The 20,990-nt window shown below is 36.3% G+C and overlaps 1 protein-coding gene and 1 long non-coding RNA gene across 2 annotated transcripts in view; one reads left to right on the forward strand and one right to left on the reverse strand.

Annotated features, from left to right (window-relative positions):
- Nucleotides 1–12,599: 12,599 nt before the first annotated feature.
- Nucleotides 12,600–14,116, reverse strand: LOC105857581 (uncharacterized). Its single transcript, XR_002224429.2, has 2 exons — nt 13,906–14,116; nt 12,600–13,216 (listed from the first exon to the last, which is right to left on the reverse strand). It is a non-coding gene; the product is annotated as an uncharacterized LOC105857581 (long non-coding RNA).
- Nucleotides 13,212–20,990, forward strand: part of IL7 (interleukin 7) — a 46,132-nt gene continuing 38,353 nt past the window's right edge. Inside the window, exons 1-2 of the mRNA XM_012740020.2 lie at nt 13,212–13,517; nt 18,915–19,051. Of these exons, the coding sequence (XP_012595474.1) occupies nt 13,508–13,517; nt 18,915–19,051 (147 nt within the window). The 5' untranslated portion in view covers nt 13,212–13,507. The remainder of the gene's footprint in view (nt 13,518–18,914; nt 19,052–20,990) is intronic.

A 20,990-nucleotide genomic window follows, 5' to 3' on the forward strand; every position in this document is an offset into this window, starting at 1 on the left:
TTTGTATCTTCATAGAGAGTATACAGTACATGTATAGTAGTGAGCAGATAAAAGCTTTTCAGGGAATCTTATAGGGCTTCAGTGAAAAGTGAAACTGATTACCATTGTGTCCTTGTCATTTGGCCTTTATTTCTAGTAACATAAAACGCACTACTAGAACAAACAGGTATGCAAAAATTTTGGTGGTGCTTTTTCAGTGGAAGAAACTCAATGCCTTGGCAACAATATTTCAGAAACACACATTGTTTTGGCCAATACTTACTACAGTCATGGAAAAGCAAAGTTTCAGTTAATTCCATTTACTGATATGTTATATTGATTTAACTTTACCTAAACAATGGGAAGTACTAAAAGAGAACTGCCAAAGGTATGTACTTGCAAGAACAGGTTTGCCATGAAGTTTATTTATTTCCTTTTACAGTAAAATTCAATAAATATTTACAGAATGAAGAAAAGAAGGAATTGTGTTAAGTCAAATAAAACAAATATTTATTAAGGGTATCAAGGGTTTAAAAAGACCCAGAAAAAATTAAAATCATAAAGAATATATTAGTCCTAATCGAGATTAAAACAGCAACAGCAAGAAAACTATAAGTTTGTCCTGTTTGATATTTCCTGATGCTTTTATAGATTTGACAACCAGAGATGTCTTTGGATCTCTATTTATTTATTTATTTGCCTCTTGACACTCATCTGTGTGGCTCTTAAAAGTCCTCAATTTTATTGTTTTGGTTTGGTTTGGTTATTGTTAGATTTTATTTTAGTACTACTGACTTAAATCTGGTTATTATTGGAGAATGCCTGCAAAAACCTCTAGTTTCAATCATTGGATAATTCTTAATTGATCAAAACACCTATATACATAATACTTGCATTTTGATTTTTTGTTGTTGTTAGATCTCATTGTAGGCTGTAAGACCATGTAAATAAAGGGAAACATACACACATACAACACACACACACACACACATATATATACATACAGAGAGCGAGAGAGAGAGAAAGCTTAAGAACAAAACTGAAATAGTTTAATATGTAGAAACATATTTGCATTGGATAAATAGCCCTAATTTCATAAAGTTTACTTTAGAATGGAAAAGTTATAATAGGGGTCAGTTTATAATTAGAATCAAAATGATCTCACTTTTCTAATCTAGATGAATGTTTTACGGTCTCAGAGAATAAAAATAATACAAAATATCATTTTAAAAGGAGGAAAATAACAGGAAATATAAAAATTTACATTTTACTGGTTACAGCGATACATACCAATGAAGATCAGGAGAAAAAACAAACTAATTGGTCAAAAAGTAAAATTTAGAGGAAAGGAAAATTATTTCTCTTTTCTGAGGCTGGGACATTCTTCTTTCCATGCCCTTGGACGTAAGAACTATAAGTTCTTTGAACTCTGGTCCCCAGGACTGAGAATCCAGGACCAGTGGACCCCAGGTTCTCAGGCCTTTGATTTTGTACTGAGACTTACACCATCAGCTTCCTTGGTGGTGAGGCTTTCAGATTTAGACTGAGCCATGATACTGGCTTCTCTGGTTCTCTCAAACAGGTGACCAATTGTGGGATTTCTCAGCCTACATAATCATATTCTTCTGACTGACTTTCTATGGCCTCATAATTATTTATAATATAACCAGATAGGGAGCAAGATGATAGTGTAGGACTCTCCAGCAATTAGCCATCCTCAGACACATCAATTTGAATAACTAGCCATTCACAAAATTACCTTCACAAGAGCTAGAAAAGTAAGGTGGAAGATCATAGTACCTGGCTGTAGCACAATAATAAGAAAATATACATTGAAGAGGCTAGAAAGGATAGTTGAGCATAGTTTTACAACAGTTCCATCACCCCTGCCCCAACACCAGGCATCACAGCATGTAAAAAAATACTATACACTTGAAGGAAAGCCAGGAAAGTGAGCAGAAGACTTTGCCTTGAACCCCAACACTGGGCCTGCTACAGTACTTGGCAGACACATATAGCCCCATATTCCAGACCAATACTCACAGACTGAATGTCTAGACCTGCCCCAATGCCAGGTGAGACCACACAGCCTCAAGCTTCAGGCTTATGTAGCAAACTGGATCTTGAACCCACATGACCATTGGCATTATATCAGTAAACCCAGACTTTGGACAACCATCAGCAGCAGGTAGCCCTGAACTTCTATCCTATTCTACCATTGCACTTGCCATTGCACTTTGCAGGTTTCTAGCAGAGCCACACCAGCCACAGCTGCATCGGGCTCCTGGTGTGTCCCAGCACTGGGCTGTCCTTATCTGCCCCTGGCTTGCTGGTTTCAACTGCCCAAGCTCTCAGGCACATCTCAGCACTGTGCCTGCTGCAGGGATTTCCTACAAAAAGACAGTCTCTAAAGGCTGAAATAAGTACCTATTTCTTCAAATGCACAGCCTTTGATGTACAATCACAGGGATCAAGAACAATCAGGGAAACATGATATCACCAGACAAAATATGGTGCCAGTAACAAATGCTAAAGAAATGTATTAATTTCCCAATGAAGAATTAAAAATAACTATTTTAAGGAAGCTCAAAAAACTTCAGAAAAATATAGAAACACAATTTAATGAAATGAGGAAAGCAATGTGACCCAAATGAGAAATTTAGCAAAGAAATCAAAATAATAAAAAAAAAAACCCAGAAATTCTAGAGCTAAAAAATACAGTGAACAAAATGAAAAAAAAAAAATGAAATGGAGAGCATAACAGCAGAATTCATTAGGCAGAACAAAGAATACGTAAACTCAAAGACAAGTTATTTGAAAATATATAGTCACAGGGAAAAAAAGAAAAAATGAATAAAAATAAATGAGTAAAGCATACAAGATTTATGGAACATCAAAAGAGCAGCAAAAGTTTGAGTATTAGAGTTTAAGAGACAGAAAAGAAAAACAGAGAGGTGGAAAGCTTTTTAAAAGAAATATTAGCAGAAAAATATTCCAAAACTGGGGAAAGATATAAATATCTAGGTACAGGAAGATTGATGGTTTTGAATAAGATTCCATCCTAATAAGACTACCCCACACATATGATCAAATTATGAAAGATCTATGATAAATAATGGATTTTGTATATAGCAAGAGAAAAAGGATCAAATAACATATGAGTAAGTTTTAATAAAGCTAGCAGAAGACTTTTTGGCTGAAACCTTATAGGCCAGGAGACAGTGTAGTGATTTATACAAAGTGCTGGAGGGAAAAAAAACAAAACAAACAAAGAAAACAAAACCAATCTTGTCAGCCAAAAATACTGTACCCAGAAAATCTGTCTTTCAGAGATAAAGGAAAGACAAAAATTTCCCAGATGAACAAAAGCTGAAGGGGTTTATCGCCACCAGATCTGTCTTAAAAGAAATGCTAAAGGGAGTTCTTCGATCTGAAAGGAAAACATACTGATGAGTAACATGAAAACATCTAAAAGTATAAAACTCACTGGTAATAATGCACTCAAATCCAGAAGACCCTAATACTGTAATAATGGTGTGTAAATTATGTATATATTTAGTATGAAGGTTAAAAGAGGAAACTATTAAAATCATAGTAGCTATAATAATTTGTCAAATGATACACAATATGAAAAGATATAAATTGCAACATAAAACATTCAAAATGTAGAGTGATAATGGGAGTAAAAGTTTAGAGTTTTATTTATTTTTTGTGATCAATGTTAGGTTGTCATAAGTTTAAAACAACCATTATAACTACAAGAGGGTTTTTTGTAAGCCTCATGGAAACCACAAAACAAAACTTAGTAGCAGATATACACAAAAAATAAAAAGCAAGAAATCAAGACATGTGACTAGAGAAAATTACTTAGCCACAAGAAAGACAGCAAGAAAGAAAGAGAGGACCAAAGATCTACAAACTAGAAAACAATTAACAGAATGGCAACAATAAATCCTTGCCTATCAATAATTAACTTAAGTGTAAATGGATTAACTTCTTTAATTAAAAAAGGCATAGAGTGGCTGAATGCATAAAAGATCAAGATCTAAGTAAATATTGTCTAGAGGAGATTTACTTCGCATGTAGGAACACATATAGACTGAAAATAAATGGTGGTTTCCAGAGTTTGGGGGTGCGAGGTAAGGAGGAGGATTGGCAAGATGTTGGTCAAAGGATACTAAATTTCAGTTAGGAGGAATAAGTTCAAGAGATCTATTAAATAGTTGATATATCACGGTCTTGACAAACGCTGAGAGAGTGGAAAGTGTTCTCACCACAAAAATGATAACTATGTGAGGTAATGTATATAGTAATTAACTAGATTAATCATTTCACAATATGTACATATTTTTAAATAATCACTTTTATCTTTCAACGTAAAAAATTAAATTAAAACTATTAAACATTTAAACATTAGGGACAATTCCTAGCATAGAAAAAGAAACAAGGAAATCAAAGCATACAGCTGCCATTTCATAGGACGTGTTGCTCAAGAAATATATGACACTGCTCTGTGGTTTGAAGAAATCATTGACACACCAAACTCAATGTTTTGGTCTCTTGTACATTTCAATTTTTGTGCTCTTCTCACTGAAGTATATATTTCACTGCCAACTAATATCTTAAATTCTTTGGAGACCATGTTAATGGTAGTTCCAGGCTTTTGTGATGTCAGTTGACACGCTATTAGCATAGAGCAATGATCAATACCTTAGGAACTCAGGGACCTACACGATATTTTTATTAATGGATTACTATTTATTTACTTCATTACTGTTGAAATACACATAATCATTCCATGTTATACAAGAATTAATAGATGTACTGAGAGAATGATCATAGTCCAAGACAATAACAAATATGCTGGAATATATCAGGCTTGCCTGAAGGAAAGGTAGATTGAGTTAATTTTCTGATCTAACAATAAAGGGATTTAAATAAGATAGCATGCCATATTAGGAAAAGAAGTCCAAAATTCTATTAAATATTAGAATTTTGACAAGCTTACCAGAAACTTAGACATATCAATGTCAATCGGTAGTTGGTATTGTAACATTCCAAACTGTTAACACAAGTTTGCTCTGAGCACTGGTTCTCTGTCATTACAGCAAGTCAAGACTTGTGCAGTCTGATACTTGGGTAGAATCTGTAACTTGAAAGGCATTCTGTTAACTGCAGAGAATTCTAGGTTGACTAAGATACAGTCACTGCTATCCAAAAGCTCGTAAGACAAACCTAACTTACTCATATAACAACTGGATCACAGAAGGAAATCCATCCAATGATTTAAGCAAAATTAATTAATTTTGCTTAATTAATTAATCTTCAATATTAATTAATTAATTAATTAATCTTCAATAATCTTCCTGATTAATCTTCAATAAAGTCAGTGGTTAAGAGCATAGTTCCTCCAAAGTCTAATGAACCACATAACAAAGGGCCACATATAGGACAGTGGTCCCCTGAGATTATAATAGAGCTGAAAAATTCCTAACACCTGGTGATGTTGTAGCCATGATAATGTCATATCACAACTCATTATTCATGTGTTTGTGGTGGATCTGTTGTAAATAAACTTCCTGTGTGTTGTAAATAAACAATACAATTATATACATTATATACTACTTGATAATAAATAACTATGTTACTCCTTGATGTATTTACTATATTAAACTTTTTATCATTATTTTAGAGTGTACTCTGTGTATTTACATTAAAAAATTAACTAAAACAGCCTCAGGCAGGCTCTTCAGGAGGTATTTCAGAGGCATTGTTATCATAGAAAATGACAGTTCCACAGGTATTATTGTCCTTGAAGACCTTCCAGTGGGACAAGATGTGGAGGTGGAAAACAATGATATTGATGATCCTGACCCTGTATATGTATATGGCAGGATAATGTGTGTGTTTGTGTCTTAGTTTTTAACAAAAAAAAAATTTCAAAGTTAAAAAAAATTAAAAATAAAAAAACAGAATAAGGATTAAAAGAAAGAAAATATTTTGTACAACCATTCAATGTGTTTGTGTTTTAAGCTATTATTACAAAAGAGTAAAAAGTTAAAAAAAGTTCATAAAGTAAAAAAGTTACAGTAAACTAAGGTTAATTTATTATTTCTCAGAATATATCATTAAGCGATATATGATTGCATATAAAAGAAACCCCTGATGACCAACAACACAATCATTAGCATACAAGAGGATTGGATAATGCAAACTACATAAAAGCTATAGCTGCCCCCCTGAAAAGTGATTTGGGAGATAATAGATTTCTCTCTTAGCATAGAACAATAGACATTGGAGACTTGAAAGGGTAGGGGACTAGTTGGGGAGTGGATGATAAGCAATTTCTTAATGGGTACAATGTACATTATTTGGGAGATGGATAAAAGCCCAGACTTCACCACTACACAATATATGCATGTGACAAAATTGCACTTGTACCCCTGAAATTTATAGAAATAATAAAAAAGATTTCTCTCTATAACAGCCAATATTCAAAGCAGACGTACACAAGTGAGTGCCACAGGGAACATTTCAATGAAATGAACATTTCATTTCATAAGGAATGAAATTAGGCACCAGATATATAGATTCTGATTGTTTGAAATTGTAGAATTTTAGGGCTGAAATTAAAGAAGATAGAGACATTAAGAGAGCAGAAAAACAATTAAAAATTGGGTTTCTTGGTTCCATCCCTCCCCACTTCTGCAGAACCTAATTTTATCAGTTAATATATAAATATGATCAAATACTTCTCACTATGTGAAAATGAACCCCATCATTATGTCTGATATGCCTTTTAAACTATTACTCTATTCCTTTTATCATTACTAATATATTTACAAAGTTGTCCCCTCTCATTTTATTTCCTCCTTCTCTCACCCACCCCCGAACTAGAATATTGTTTCTATCTACACTGCTCTTCTCAAACTGAGGCCATGAGGATCATCTCTGCTATGCCAAATTCAGTGAACATATTTTGAACATACTTTTCAATACAATATGTTCATACATTGAACATACTTTTCAATCTTCACCTTGCTCAACCTCTTTGTGATGCTTGTGAATACCGACTACTTACTCTATTTTGAAAGTATCCTCCGTTGCCTTCTGGGACACAGACTGTCCTACTTTGCTGCCCACTATGTATTAATATTTGCTGGCTTTGTACATGGGCTCCCCTTTCTCCATCTACTCCTTAGTGTTCATGCCTCATAGGCCATTTTGACATTAGTCCTTTCTTCTCTTTTCTAATGTACAGGTTGAATAAATTCATTCATTTCCATGGCTCTGGCCATCACTGATATGCCAACATACTTATCTCCAGCATAGTTCCTGACATTCTGACATGGCCATTTTGATTCGTACTTCAAAATAAATCTTTTTATTTTCAAAAAACTGACAGTCTCATCCTATTCCTTGGCTTCATTTCATGAAATTAAGTAAGTTTTACTGTTGAATTCTAGTAAATCTTCTAGAAACCAATAGTTCATATAAAGCTTAAATAATTAACAGTTTTGGAAAACAATAGAATTCCTAATTCCTTTTATGAAGGTAGCAAAACCAAATATATCTTGATCATGAATATAATTACAAAATTTCAAGTTAAATATTAGCAACCGAATTTTGCATTATGTTAAATTTGTGGTTAATTCAGAAATGCAACAAGAAAAAAATATGACTTTGTAAATGTAAATAGATGCTCAGTAGTCACTTGATACAATTCAAAACTCATTCCTATCTTAAGCTCTGGCTTGAAAATTAAACAGTTCTGATTTAGAATTACAGTTGTAGCAGTGCTTTCCCTTGCCAGATAAATTGACCTTTTTAGTACCCTCATTTCACTATAAAAATGGATCTAGAGTACTTTAAACTCCTGTATATCATTGCTTTTCATTAGCATATCATAGCATATCATTGTTTTTCATTTCATAATATTTTTTATTTCAAAATATTAATGGGGTACAAATGTTTTGTTACATGAATAGCTTTTGTAATGGTTAAGTCAGGGCTATAAGCGTGCCCATCACTTGAATAGTGTTCATTTTGCCTGTTAGGTAAGTTTTTAGCATTCTCCTTCTATCTCCTCATTCTTGATTTCTAATAATTTTTATTTCTCTCTGTGCCCATCAATTATTTCCAACTTACTGGAAGTACGTGTGGTGTTTGTTTTTCTATTCTTGAGATACTTCACTCAGAATGGTCTCCAGTTCCATCCAAATTGCTGCAAAAGACTTTAATTCATGTCTTTTTACAGCTCAGTAGTATTCCATGAGATATATATATATATATATATATATATATATATATATACACATACAAATATATAATTGTGCTGTAATAAATATTCAAGTACAGGAGTCATTTTGATAAAATGACTTCTTTTCCTTTAGATAGCTACCCAGTAGTAATATTGCTGGATTGAATGGTAGGTCTACTTTTAGTTCTTTGAGAAAAATCTCTGTACTGTTTTACATAGAGGTTATATTAATTTGCAATTCCACCAGAAGTGTATAAGCATTCCTTTCTCTCTATATCAATGCCAGCATCTATTGTTTTGGGACTTTTTAATAATAGCCATTCTGACAGGAATAAGGTGGTATCTTGTGGCTTTAATTTGCATTTCCCTGATGATTGGTGACATTGAGCATTTTTTCACATATTTGCTAGTCATTTGTCTATCTTCTTTTGAAAAGCTTCTGTTCGTGTATTCTGCTCACTTTTTAAAAGGGTCGTTCCTTGTCGATTCTGGATATTAGCCTTTTATCATATGCATAGTTTGCAAATATTTTCTCTCATTCTGTAGGCTGTCTTTGTGCTCCATTGATTATTTTCTTTGCTGTGCAGAAGCTATATGATCTTCACAATAGATGCAGAAAAAGCATTCAACAGAATCCAGCACCCTTTCATGATAAAAACCCTCAACAAAGTAGGCATAGAAGGAACATATCTAAAAATTATGAAAGCTATATATGACAAACCCATAGCCAATATCATACTGAATGGTGAAAAGTTGAAAGCATTTCCCCTAAGAACTGGCACAGGGCAAAGGTGCACACTTTCACCACTTCTATTCGACATAGTACTGGAAGTTCTAGCCAGAGCAATCAGACGAAAGAATGAAATAAAGGATATACAAGTTGGGAAGGAGGAGGTCAAATTATTGCTTTTCGTTGATGATATGATCTTGTATCCAGAAAATCCCAAAGACTCCACCAAGAGACTCTTGGAATTGATAAATTATCTCAGCTAAGTGTCATGTTACAAAATCATTGTACACAAATCAGTAGTATTTCTATATGCTAATAACAGTCAAGCTGAGAGTCAAATCAAAGACTCAATACCATTCACAATAGCGACAAAAAAATAAAATACTTAGGAACTTACTAAACAAAGGAGGTGAAAAATCTCTATAAAGAAAACTACGAAACACTTATAACAGAAATCACAGATAATACAAACAAATGGATGAATATGTCATGCTCATGGATCAATAGAATCAACATTGTTAAAATGTCCATACTGTCCAAAATGATTTACAGATTCAATGCAATCCTCAACAAAATACCAATGTCATATTTTACAGATCTAGAAAAAATAATTCTATGCTTTTTTTGGAATCAAAACATTACCTGAATAGCAAAAGCAATCTTAAGTAAAAAGAACAAATCTGAAGGCATCACATTACCAGACTTTAAACTATACTACAAGGCTAAAATAACCAAAACAGCAGGTTATTGGTACAAAAATAGAGACAGACTAATAGAACAGAAGGGAGAGCCCAAATACGACATCGACTACCTACAACCAACTGATCTTCAACAAAGCAAACAACAACGTACACTGTGGAAAAGAATTCCTGTTCAATAAATGGTGCTGGGAAGATTGAATAGTCACATGCAAAAGAATGAAACAGGACCCTTATCTCTCATACTTACAAAAATTAATTCAAGATGGATAAAAGATTTAAATGTAAGGCATGGAATCATAAAAATTCTAGAAAAGAATATAGGAAAAACTCTTCTAGATGTTAGCCTAGGCAAAGAATTTATGACTAAGACCCCAAAGGCAATTACAGCAACTATAAAAATAAATAAATAAATAAATAAATGAGACTTGATTAAATTAAAAAGCTTCGTAGTATTCTTCCTCTTTGAAATTAGACATTTAACATCTGTTTTCCCAACCAGACTGAAACCACCTTAAAGACATAGATTGATATCTACAATGTTTAACTTAGCATGTATGAATGTCCACGACAAATTGCAGAATTTGTGATACCCAGTGTAATGTGAAAATAAGCATCTCCTGTTCCAAAAATAGTTAAGAATTTCAAGGCATTGACAAAAGAGCATCAAACCAAAAACTGGCCATTCTAAATATAGGCCCCTGAGAAACTGCACAGATGCACAGATCACATTGTCCTAAAACTGATTCTGTGTGTGTGTGTGTCCATCTGTGTATCTATGAGCGTGTGTTTGAAATATGTTGAATATTATGCCTCGAACGTTAAACCATAGGAATTCAGAAACTATCTGTAGATACAGTAATAGATAAAATTCAGATCACAGACTATAAGGAGTAGTCATATTTAGTCGAGTAAAAATAGTTCAGATAATTAATCAAGAAAATATTTATAGGCTAGCAATGATTGACTATTTGATTGAAGACTATAGATCATTAAGACACTGGTCATACAAAAATTTTCTAATTAAGTTGACATCATATATTCATTGATCATTCTGAGAATGTTGTCTTCTCTTTTAATATTTTTATTATAATTCATAGAATTTATATACTGTTTTTTCTCCTTGTTAGCTTTTCTGCACAAATCATTGAGTCTATGAGCAAACATAATAGTAATCACTGCATTTATTTAATCATGAAAAATTAGCATTTAAAAAAGTTATGAAACATTTTCCTTGTCCATCTGTCTTATAAAAAATAACATTCAGATTATCAAAATGTCAAAAGCTAATTTAGGACTTCATTTTGGAATTTTTTCCAAATGATATTTATTCTCTTTTAGAAAAATAATAACTTGACGTAGTTAGAATATGCCCATTTTCACATAACCATAAAGACTTGAAATGCTTTAATTTACAGGAAGAATCCAGTGAGAAATTTACATTTCCTCCCCCAGGACTCTAATTTCCCCCAATGCTCTCCCAAAGTTCAGGTATGCACAAGCCCTTAATCTTCCAGGCGTTATGGTGATTTTAACAAAAAGGAAGATGAATTTCCTCTTAAGTTATTAATAAATGCTCTTTTATTTTGTCCCTGAAAAGTTAAAATAAAAATGTACAGGCTATGAGCAGTTACATACCTCAATGCTGCTGTTGGGGATTTGAAATAAATAAATCCTCAAGCTAGGTGTGTTTAGTTTATAATTCATTTATAAAAGCCACTCCAGGCCCATGTCTCTCTCCTCCCCACCTTTCACTCCAGGTTTTAGTCAAATGGAAATATTTGGCTTTTCCCACTCTATTCTCTCTCCTGTTTTCATTTGCTCCCCTCATTCTCTTCCTCTTTCCTTCTATTTCCCTTCTGCCTTCACACATATTCATTCATGCATTCTCATTCACTTGTTCTCTCTTACTCTTTCACTGAGCAATACTTACCGAATGCCAGCCATGTGTTGGAGATCATCCTAAGTGGAAGTAAGCTGGGCTAGAAGAAAAAGGCCAGTGCTGCTGGAACACAGTGAGATGGGTATGAGGGGCCAGCGGTCAGAGAAGGCAGCAGGGCCTTGAGGGCCTGGTACCCAGTGGGAAGTGACCAAAAAGAGTGGGAATTGTAATCAGATATCCCACTGCTCTGAGGAAAATGAGGAGGTTATTGGCAAGAGTGAAAGCTGCAAGATCCCTTAGACAGCTTCTGTAGTCACCCTGCAGGGTTTATTTTGGAGGCAGAGCAAGCAGGACTTGCCTATGGATTGGACGTGATAAGTAAGACTAAAAGAGCAAACAGAGATCCAAGGTTCAGGCTTGAGTAACTCTGTCTCACTCTCTAATTCATTGTTATTCTTTTTCTTCCTCCCTGCCTCCTCTTTTCCTCTTCTTGGTTCACACCATGACAGAAAGTAGAATGCTCTTCATCAGCGCCCCGTTCATTCCTGTTCAGGTAGCAATTTAGAAATCACAGATTCCAGAAACCTTTCCTGAGGTCGCCACACCCAGGCATAAGCACACCCACGTGCTGATGCCTCCCTCTTGGCGGCAATGTCTACATTATTGCATTATTCACAAGGACTTCTAACAGGATTTCCAAGCATGGACTCTAGGGCCAAAATGCAGCAGGTTTGTATCCAAACTCTGTTAGCTAAGTAGACTCTGAAAAGTCACTTAGAGAAGTCTAAATTCTTACATCTGTAAAGTGCAGATAAGAAAACGGTCTACCTCATAGAAAGTTTTGCATGAGACGGTATGTGTAGAATGCTTAGCACAATACTGGCAGAGAGCAAATGCGAGATAAATGATAGCCATTATTATTATCTCTGTTGTTACTGGTTTACATTATCCACCTTCAGGGTTTCCGCAGAATATCAGAAACCCAAATAACGCAGAAAAGACCTAGATAATTCAGACCTAGGAAAAAATTAACACCTCAGAGACACACAGTCAAGACAGACAGTGTGATTTATTAGCCAATTAAGATAAACATGCAAGTGGAAGTCTCAGTTATTAACTATTATAGTCAGTTTCCATGTCCTCCACTAAAATTGGAGCTTAATTTTCCAAAGATACCACTTACCAGATTAGGTGGACCCACAGGATATTTTTCCTTGAGGTTCCACCTGAGCAGGTGCATGTACAGAAGACAGAGCTGAAAGAGACTGATTAGAGAGGTTGGAGGGGCAGAGGGCGTGACCCTCTTAATCATTTTTCACTTCCTTTTTTTACAAGACGACTTGGCAACGTCCACCACATCCGCGGCAGGAGCTGAGACGCCTCCTCGGTGGACGCCTCCACTTGCAATAGTCCAGCTTGCGTCTTGCACATTTGTGGCTTCTGTGGACTTATTAGCAATCCAATCGCCCAGCGTTTGCCAAGGCCCTTGGAGGTCATCTGACAAGGCTTTTTACCCCAAATCGCTCTGATTCAGAAAGCCGGCTCGTTTCTCCTGCGGTGCTTTGGAAATTCGCGCCCTCCTCTGGTCCAGGTCCAGGTGCATGGGAAGCAGGTGCCTAGGAAAGGAGGCGGTGTAGGCGCGCCGGTGATAAACCCAAAGACTGAACCTGCAGACCAAGTGCAAAGTAGAAACTGAAAGTACACCGCCGGCGGATCCTACGGAAGTTATGGAAAAGGCAAAGCGCAGAGCCTGGCCGTGGTGTGTGCCGCCCCCCCTGGGATGGATGAAACAGCAGGCGCGGCGTGGGTGAGAGGAACCAGCTGCAGAGATCGCCCTGCTGGGCAACCACTCTCGGCAACTCCACGGAAGACCAGGGTCCTGGGAGTGACTATGGGCGGCGAGAACTTGCTCCTGCTACAGTTGCGGTCATCATGACTACGCCCCCCTCCTGCGGACCATGTTCCATGGTAAGCGCTCCTCTCTCGCGCGGCGCACAAGTTCGCGCGCCCTGCGCGCTGGGACACTGCGGGACGCGCCGCTGGCCCCCGCTGCAAGGCACGTCCGGGAATAGCCCGGCCTTGCACTTTGGACCTGCCGAGAGCGCTGGCTCTCCCACGGGCAGCTGCCAGCTGCGCCGGAGTCCTGTGGCCCACAGGCACACCTCTGGCTGCTGCGCCTGGCAGGCTGTGAGAAGCAGTCCCCGACGCCGGCTTTCTGTCCCGAGACCGAGCGCTGCAGCCTCCGCGTCGCTCAGCGGCGGCAGCCTACACCTGGGTCTCAGAGGTAGCCAATGGGTCTCTGTTAGCCTGTCTGTGTGTCTGCCCCCAGCCAGCGCTGCGCCCGACGCGCCCTTACCTCGTTTCTGGCTGCGCCAAGTCACTCACGCGGGCGGCCGCGGGGTTTGGCGAGCAGCTGGGCTCTTACCGCTCCGAACTCCCTAGAGAAGTGAAAGCGAAGCTCCCACGGGACGCGCTTTTAAACCCTAAAGGGACAGGTCTCCGGAAAACCCCGTTTTTCCCCCTGAGTAAGGTTGGGAGTTTCCGACTGGGGCTGTACCCTGTGCCGTTTGCTGGGAACCCAAGCCCTGGGGCTGGCACGGAGAAAAGCCAGCTTCTATTTTTTGCCTGTTACACGCTCGCTCCTTGATGCAGGCAGTATTAAATAGTCATGAGTTTAAACTCTAGACTCTTGCTGAGATCTCTTATATTTTATTTGCGCTGATACGGATTTAAAATGTACAAGGGCAGAGTCGAGGTGGGCTGGATTCCGTTGGCAGCCTTGTGGCCAATGTTAAGGTCCCCTCTCTCCCCAAAAAAATTACTGGAAGGAAAAAAGGGGGAAAAGGGATGTGAGGGGAGAGGATCTGCTTAGGAAATTGGAATGTTTTACAGTAAGTACTTCCTCAAGCCAAAGAGGACAGTGGGGGAGGGTGCGGGAATAGGGAACTGACTGCTCTTCCCTGTGCGCTTTCCTGCCTACTCCGTTAGATCAAAAGTGGTCTTTTTCCCTACCATAGGTATTAGAAAAACAAGAATTGATATAACCAAGGAGTACTGGATCTGTAACAAAATAACGGTAGGGGAGGAGGGGGAGGAGGAAGATAACCCAAGACAATTTTGGGAGACGATTTGTAGCAGCTTAATATAAAATTAGAAATTGAACACATCCCTGTTTTCTTGTAATGTCTGTGGTTCTCTTGCAATTACTTCTTTCTGGATCACTTCTGGTCCTAAGCCTTGAGTTGCAACCTCCGATCCCAAGTAGAAAGATAAAACAAGAACTGGAAGCTAGAGTGTGCATTCTTAACAAAGAGCCTTTATGTTCTACAGTATGTCTATATTAATCATTCACCATAAGTTATTAGCAGACAATATATTAAAATTCTAATAGTAATGATTATAATGAGTGTCTTTCTGCATTTTGTCTCAAGAGATTTCTCTAGAAGATTAAGCTCCATCAAGAGGGTGAATAAGGCTACTCTTTACAATTTTTTTCCCCTTTCTTTTTGGGAGTTGAAGTAGTTGAGGACTTACTATGTGTTCTTCACCTATGCTATCTGGCTTGGTTAATTTCATCATATTTGAGGACCGAAAAGTAGAATAGTTATTAATAAAAGAAAGAAAAAGAGAGGGAGAGGGGACTGAGAAAAATTAGAAAGCCCGGACAGGTAAAAAGGAGAATTGCAAACTGTACCACATCAATGTTTAAATATCCTAAAAATGGAAAAGGTTATTTCATAGGACCAACTTAAATGTTATAATCACACTTGTGTGTGAGATTTTTTTTTTTTTTTATGGTTTCACCTCTGACACCTAACCTACAATAATGAGAGCAAACATTTAGCGTCCTTTTTTTTTTCTGAAATAAGAGCTCATGATGCAGTTTCATAGCTTGGTCAGGAAGTATCTTATTGCAGTTCATGCAGAGGAAGATGGTGTTTTTGTGCATTCCTCTTGACTACACATACACAGTTATTTTTATAGGAAGCAGTATAGTACAGCAGCTGAAAGCTGAGTTTCTAGACTCTTCAATCTGACAAACCTGGATTTGGATCTTGGCTCTTACTAGATAAATTATATATAGGAAAAAGTTTCTTTGTGCCACAGAGTTTCTATCTGTAAAATGTAAATAACTTATAGTATTTACCTTATGAATTGATTATATGAAATGGTTATAGAATTAAATTCCCAGTGAAAATAGGTCCATGTCATGAACATTCAGTAAACATCGATCTTAAAGACTGATAAAAGGCTGGATTTGATGGACTGTGTAAAACAATTTATTTATGTTCACTTTCACCCCATAACTTAAGCAGCTGAGGATTGAATGTATTATTTGGCTTAAATTAAAAACCAACAAGAATTTTTAGACAGCCATCATTCTGGTTTAACCAAATTCCCTACTGAAAACAAATTCTCCAGTTTCAATCCCTTCAGGAGATCTAAAGAATTCCACAAGCCCACACTTGCCTTGCATTGTTCCTTATGGTTTATCTTTTCTGTAACCTAATGAAAAGTTCAGCGTTGAGTGTGACAACAGTGTCAAAAGCACTTTCAACCCAGGCAATCTTAATATGTTACTCTCTATGTGGTGTGACAGAAAGGACTTCAATTACAGACCAAACTACATATCATTAATGAGAAAGCCAAGAACCTAAGAGACATGAGTCCCAGGTGCTGGGTGTATATGCAGCATTGTCCCTGCAGTCATTTCAAATCTAAAGAGTTTCTGGAGTTTTGAGATGGCCAGGCAGATTCTTAGAATTAAAGTGCCTAATAGCTGAAAGCAATATCAAGAGATCATGTAGTCTAAAGTTTTAATTTTAGAAATCAGGTAAATGAAGCTTAAAAGATGCTCTGTCATTCTCTCAGTCACACAGCCCATTGTCATACCAAGACAAAAACCTCATGTATCCCGTATTGCAAACCCTTTGTGCTTTGCATTGCCCTAGTCGGTTTGGGACTAATTATTCAACAACAACAATGGTACTTAACAACAGAATATACCAGTTGTAATACACAAACAAAAAGACTGAATTTTTCACCAATCCATCTTTGGAAAGAATTGACAAAATATCATCCAGTGAATAAATAGGTTGATGTGAATTTGAGGTACACTAATTGTTGAAAATTGGGGAGAAGAGGACAGATAATGCTCATAAAAAATAAAACAATCACACTTATTAAAACATATAAGGTTGACTTTTGAAATAACATTTAGGATAATGGCAAAAATATCTCTTTAGTATTTAATTATTTTTGTATATTCTCCTATAAGCTCATTTCAAGTCAAATGCCACATAATTTTTCCTTTATCATCACCTACTCCTCTCAAAGTATACCTTTTGAACGCCTGTAAGGTGACAGAGAAAATAAAAAGTTTGTTTCTAAACAATTTATACAAATCTGATTACAAGGTCAGACCTTGCAAATAATTAGCGGTTGATCATTATTTGAGAATCTTTAGGATAAAGGAACAGCAGTAAAAGAGAGAGGCAAAATTGAATAATATTACACGGAAGTGTTTTTCATTCAGAAGACCAATGTAATTACATATTCTCAATAGATTGTGACCATTTCTGATCAAATCTTGGTGAGACAACAAATCAGGTTAGCATCCAGACCTGGCACCTACTCTCTCTGTGTTATAATGAGATTAACTTGAAGGACTCTTTTGACATTTAGAGATCACATATTTTATGTGTGTATACATGTATATAAACAGTCCCTGGCACGTGGTAGGTACTCAATTAAGGTAACTAGCATCATCATTATTAATCTCCTAAGTGAATTCTTGCTCATCATTCATATAGACATTTAGTGGCAGAGCTATGAATAGATTTTGACAATTTTGTCTCATTTCTAGATTATTTTTGTTCTCTTACCATGTCAAGTGTCAGTCACATATGAAAAGGAAAAGCAGGCTTTATCTTTGTTCCCATAACTGCTACCGAGCCAACATTCTCTAATCGTAAAAATATGGGTCAGTTAATTTATTGGTGAGTGCTACTGAATTTTTATATGGCAGATAACGATATAATAGATGACAATGTTATTGAGAACTTTATGATATCCTTAAGAGTTGTTAGGCTGTTGTCACAATATTAGTTCCTTAGGTTAGAAGGAGTATTGTTTGTACTCATAATCAGAGAAGACATGGAAGTGAAACATCTTGCACTCAACAAGTACAGTTAAAGTTCATTTGGGAAATTCAGAGAAAATAAATTATCACTGTAACTCAGGAATTTACAGAATGATGCAAACAAGACACTATGGCAGGCTTATGAAGAAATAGGTCCCTATATAACCAGACTTTAATGTTTCTGGGAATCACAGGCCATCATAACTGCCCCAAATGATACCATTTATAATTTCATTTCTTTTGATTGGACAATTGCCCTTCATTGGGAAGGGTTATAAAAAAACAGATATAAATCATTGGTTACCAGGATGTGAATATATTTATTGAGCTTCTCTTACATGGCAAGAAGCTGGACAGAACTGTGTTTGAAAAGAATATGGGTCTGTGAGCATTTAGAAACAGAAAATAGTGAAAGAACAGGGAGAGAAGTCCCCAAATGCAAATGTAGACTTTATAAGAGTTTTGGGAACTGTAAACCCTTTAAGGTTTAGAAAGAAAGAACATAATCACCATGCAGTACCATGAAGATTAACCTCCCACAGTGTTGCCTCCATGAAGTAACTGGACACATGGACTACCATCACGTTTCACAAAAATATACAATCATAAACCATACACCTGTGGTCCCCAATCCCTGGGCCGAGGACCCATACCTGCTAGGGACTGGGCTGCAGAGCTCCAGTGCACCACCTCAATCCCGCTTGCTCACATCACCATCTTACCTCTGCCTCCAGCCCCCTCCTATGCCATGCATGGAAAAATTGTCTTCCATGAAACCAGTCCCTGGTTCCATAAAGGTTGGGGGACCATTGCATCTACACCATGAAATTTCAAACAACATGTAACTCTTTAAATTGTAGTACACTTCTAGACCTGTAGATGTATTTTCTTACAGTGATGTCCAACACAAACCCAGTAGAACAAATTGTCATTACACCCTGAAGTGTTTTTCAGAAGCAAGGAGTCTCTGATTTCATCACATCCCTTTTCGTCTTTCCCAAAGAGTAATTTTAAAATTAAAAAAGTGAAAGAAATCTATGCCAAAATGCCGTTCCACTTTCTTTGTTACATAATTTCAACTTTTTGGGCTCTTCCTACACTACTCCAAAACTGAGCTGCATTCTAAAAATTATTAGAAATAAGTGATCAAGTCCATTGAAACACTGCAATCAAATGTAATATGACATCACATTTAACTCATTCTTATTTGCTTTTAAATTTAGTTTCTTTTAGGTATATCTTTGGAATTCCTCCATTGATCCTTGTTCTGTTGCCAGTAGCATCATCTGATTGTGATATTGAAGGTCAAGATGGCAAAGAATATGAAAGCGTCCTAATGATCAGCATCGATGAGCTACTGGTATGTATTTGTTTGTTTGTTTTCCAAACATTTCATGCATTGGGAAAATGTTAAATATACTTTTGGTATGCAGTTTTATAATCAATTATCTGTCCATATTTCTTGACAAGGAAGTGAAATAACTACAGAATACAATTTATTAAGCCACCAATTGTATATATCTATAGTTGGTATCATTATGTCCTTTACAAATAATTCTTTCTTTCCTAGACCCTAAGACTCCCACAGCTATTCATTTCAGTCCTATTTCCCTTCACTACCAAATTTATTGTAAGCATAATTCAGCTTCAATGCCTCTATTTCCTTACCTCCTGTATATCGTATTAGTCCATGTAGAAACATTACATTAGGAGAGGGAAAATAACAGAGTGTAACACTTAAGAATTATGGTAAAAAGAGATGTGTAGTTACTGATATTTTATTTGAATGTGTGTACATGCATATATATGTATATGTGTGCATATTTTATACCTATGTGTAATAGATAATTTTCCAAGTTAATTTTTTTATTTGCAATGGACAAATTTTTTAAGTAATATACTTAACATTTTAGAGAAGTTTTAGGTTTACAAAAGACTTGAGTAGAAAGTGCAGAATTCCCATATACTCCCTAGCCCTCTGCAGTTTCCCCTATTATCATGATCTTGTAGTGATGTGCCATACTTGTTACAATTGATGAACCAATACTGATACACCATTATTAAAGTTATTAGTTGACATTAGGTTCATTCTTTGTGTTGTAGAGTTTTATGAATTTTGATAAATGTATAACATAATGGCCTATAGCATACATACAACTAGCAACTGAGAAAACCATCATACTAAGGATATCTATAGCCAGGGCATCCATCCAGAACCTAGACCCCTATCAAAGCACCCACAAGCAAAGCCTAGGGTTCTTAACCAACGTATGCTACAGACAGTCCCTTACCAGTGAGGGGGAAAGAAAAAGAAAGCCCCATCTAAACAAAAGAAAGTCCAAAAATAAGAAATGACAGTTTCCCTAGATGAGAAAGAATCAGTAGAGAACTCCAGAAGTATGAAAAATCAAAGCAAAAGGACACACTCAAAAGGGAACACCAGCTCTCCAGTAATGGATGAAAATATTGAAATGACAGAAAAAGAATTCCAAATATGGAATGTAAGGAAGCTCAATGAAATCCAAGAGAAAATGGAAAACCAACTCAAAGAAATCAGAAAAACAATTCAGGAAATGAAGGAAAAATTTACTGAAGATATCAATACATTAAAAAAACAAAAAACAAATGGAACTTCTGGAAATGAAAGCACGGTGTAAAATTTTAAGAATAGACTAACAGAAGAAATAATCTAAGAGCTTGAAAACAATGCTTTTGAATTAACTAAGTCAGTCCAAAATGAAGAACTGAAAATTATGAGGAATGAACAAGGCCTACAGGACATATGGTATTATGTAAAACAGCCAAATATAAGAATCATAGACATCCCTGAGGGTGAAGAAAATAATGCACAAGGGCTGGAAAACTTATTTGAGGAAATAATTAAGGAACACTTCCCTGGTCTTGCTAGGGATTTACACATCAAGATATAAAAAGCTCAATGAACACCCAGGAGATTTACTGCAAAGAGGCAATCACCAAGACACATAGCCATTAGGTTGGCCAAAGTCAACATGAAGGAGGAACTCCTGTGAGCTGTGAGGCAAAATCATCAAGTAACTTACAAAGGAAAACCTATCAGGCTAACTGCAGACTTCCCAATAGAGACCTTACAAGCCAGAAGTGATTAGAGCCCCATCCTCTGTCTTCTTAAACAGAACAACTGCCAGCCTAGAATTTTGTATCCTGCAAAAGTAAGTTTCATATATGAAGAAGAAATAAAGACTTTCTAGACAAATAAACACTGAGGGAATTTTTTGAGACTAGACCTGCCCTGAAGGAAATACTCAGAACTGAATTAT

This window comes from Microcebus murinus, chromosome 7 (genome assembly GCF_040939455.1).
Source record: "Microcebus murinus isolate Inina chromosome 7, M.murinus_Inina_mat1.0, whole genome shotgun sequence".
Lineage (NCBI taxonomy): Eukaryota > Metazoa > Chordata > Mammalia > Primates > Cheirogaleidae > Microcebus > Microcebus murinus.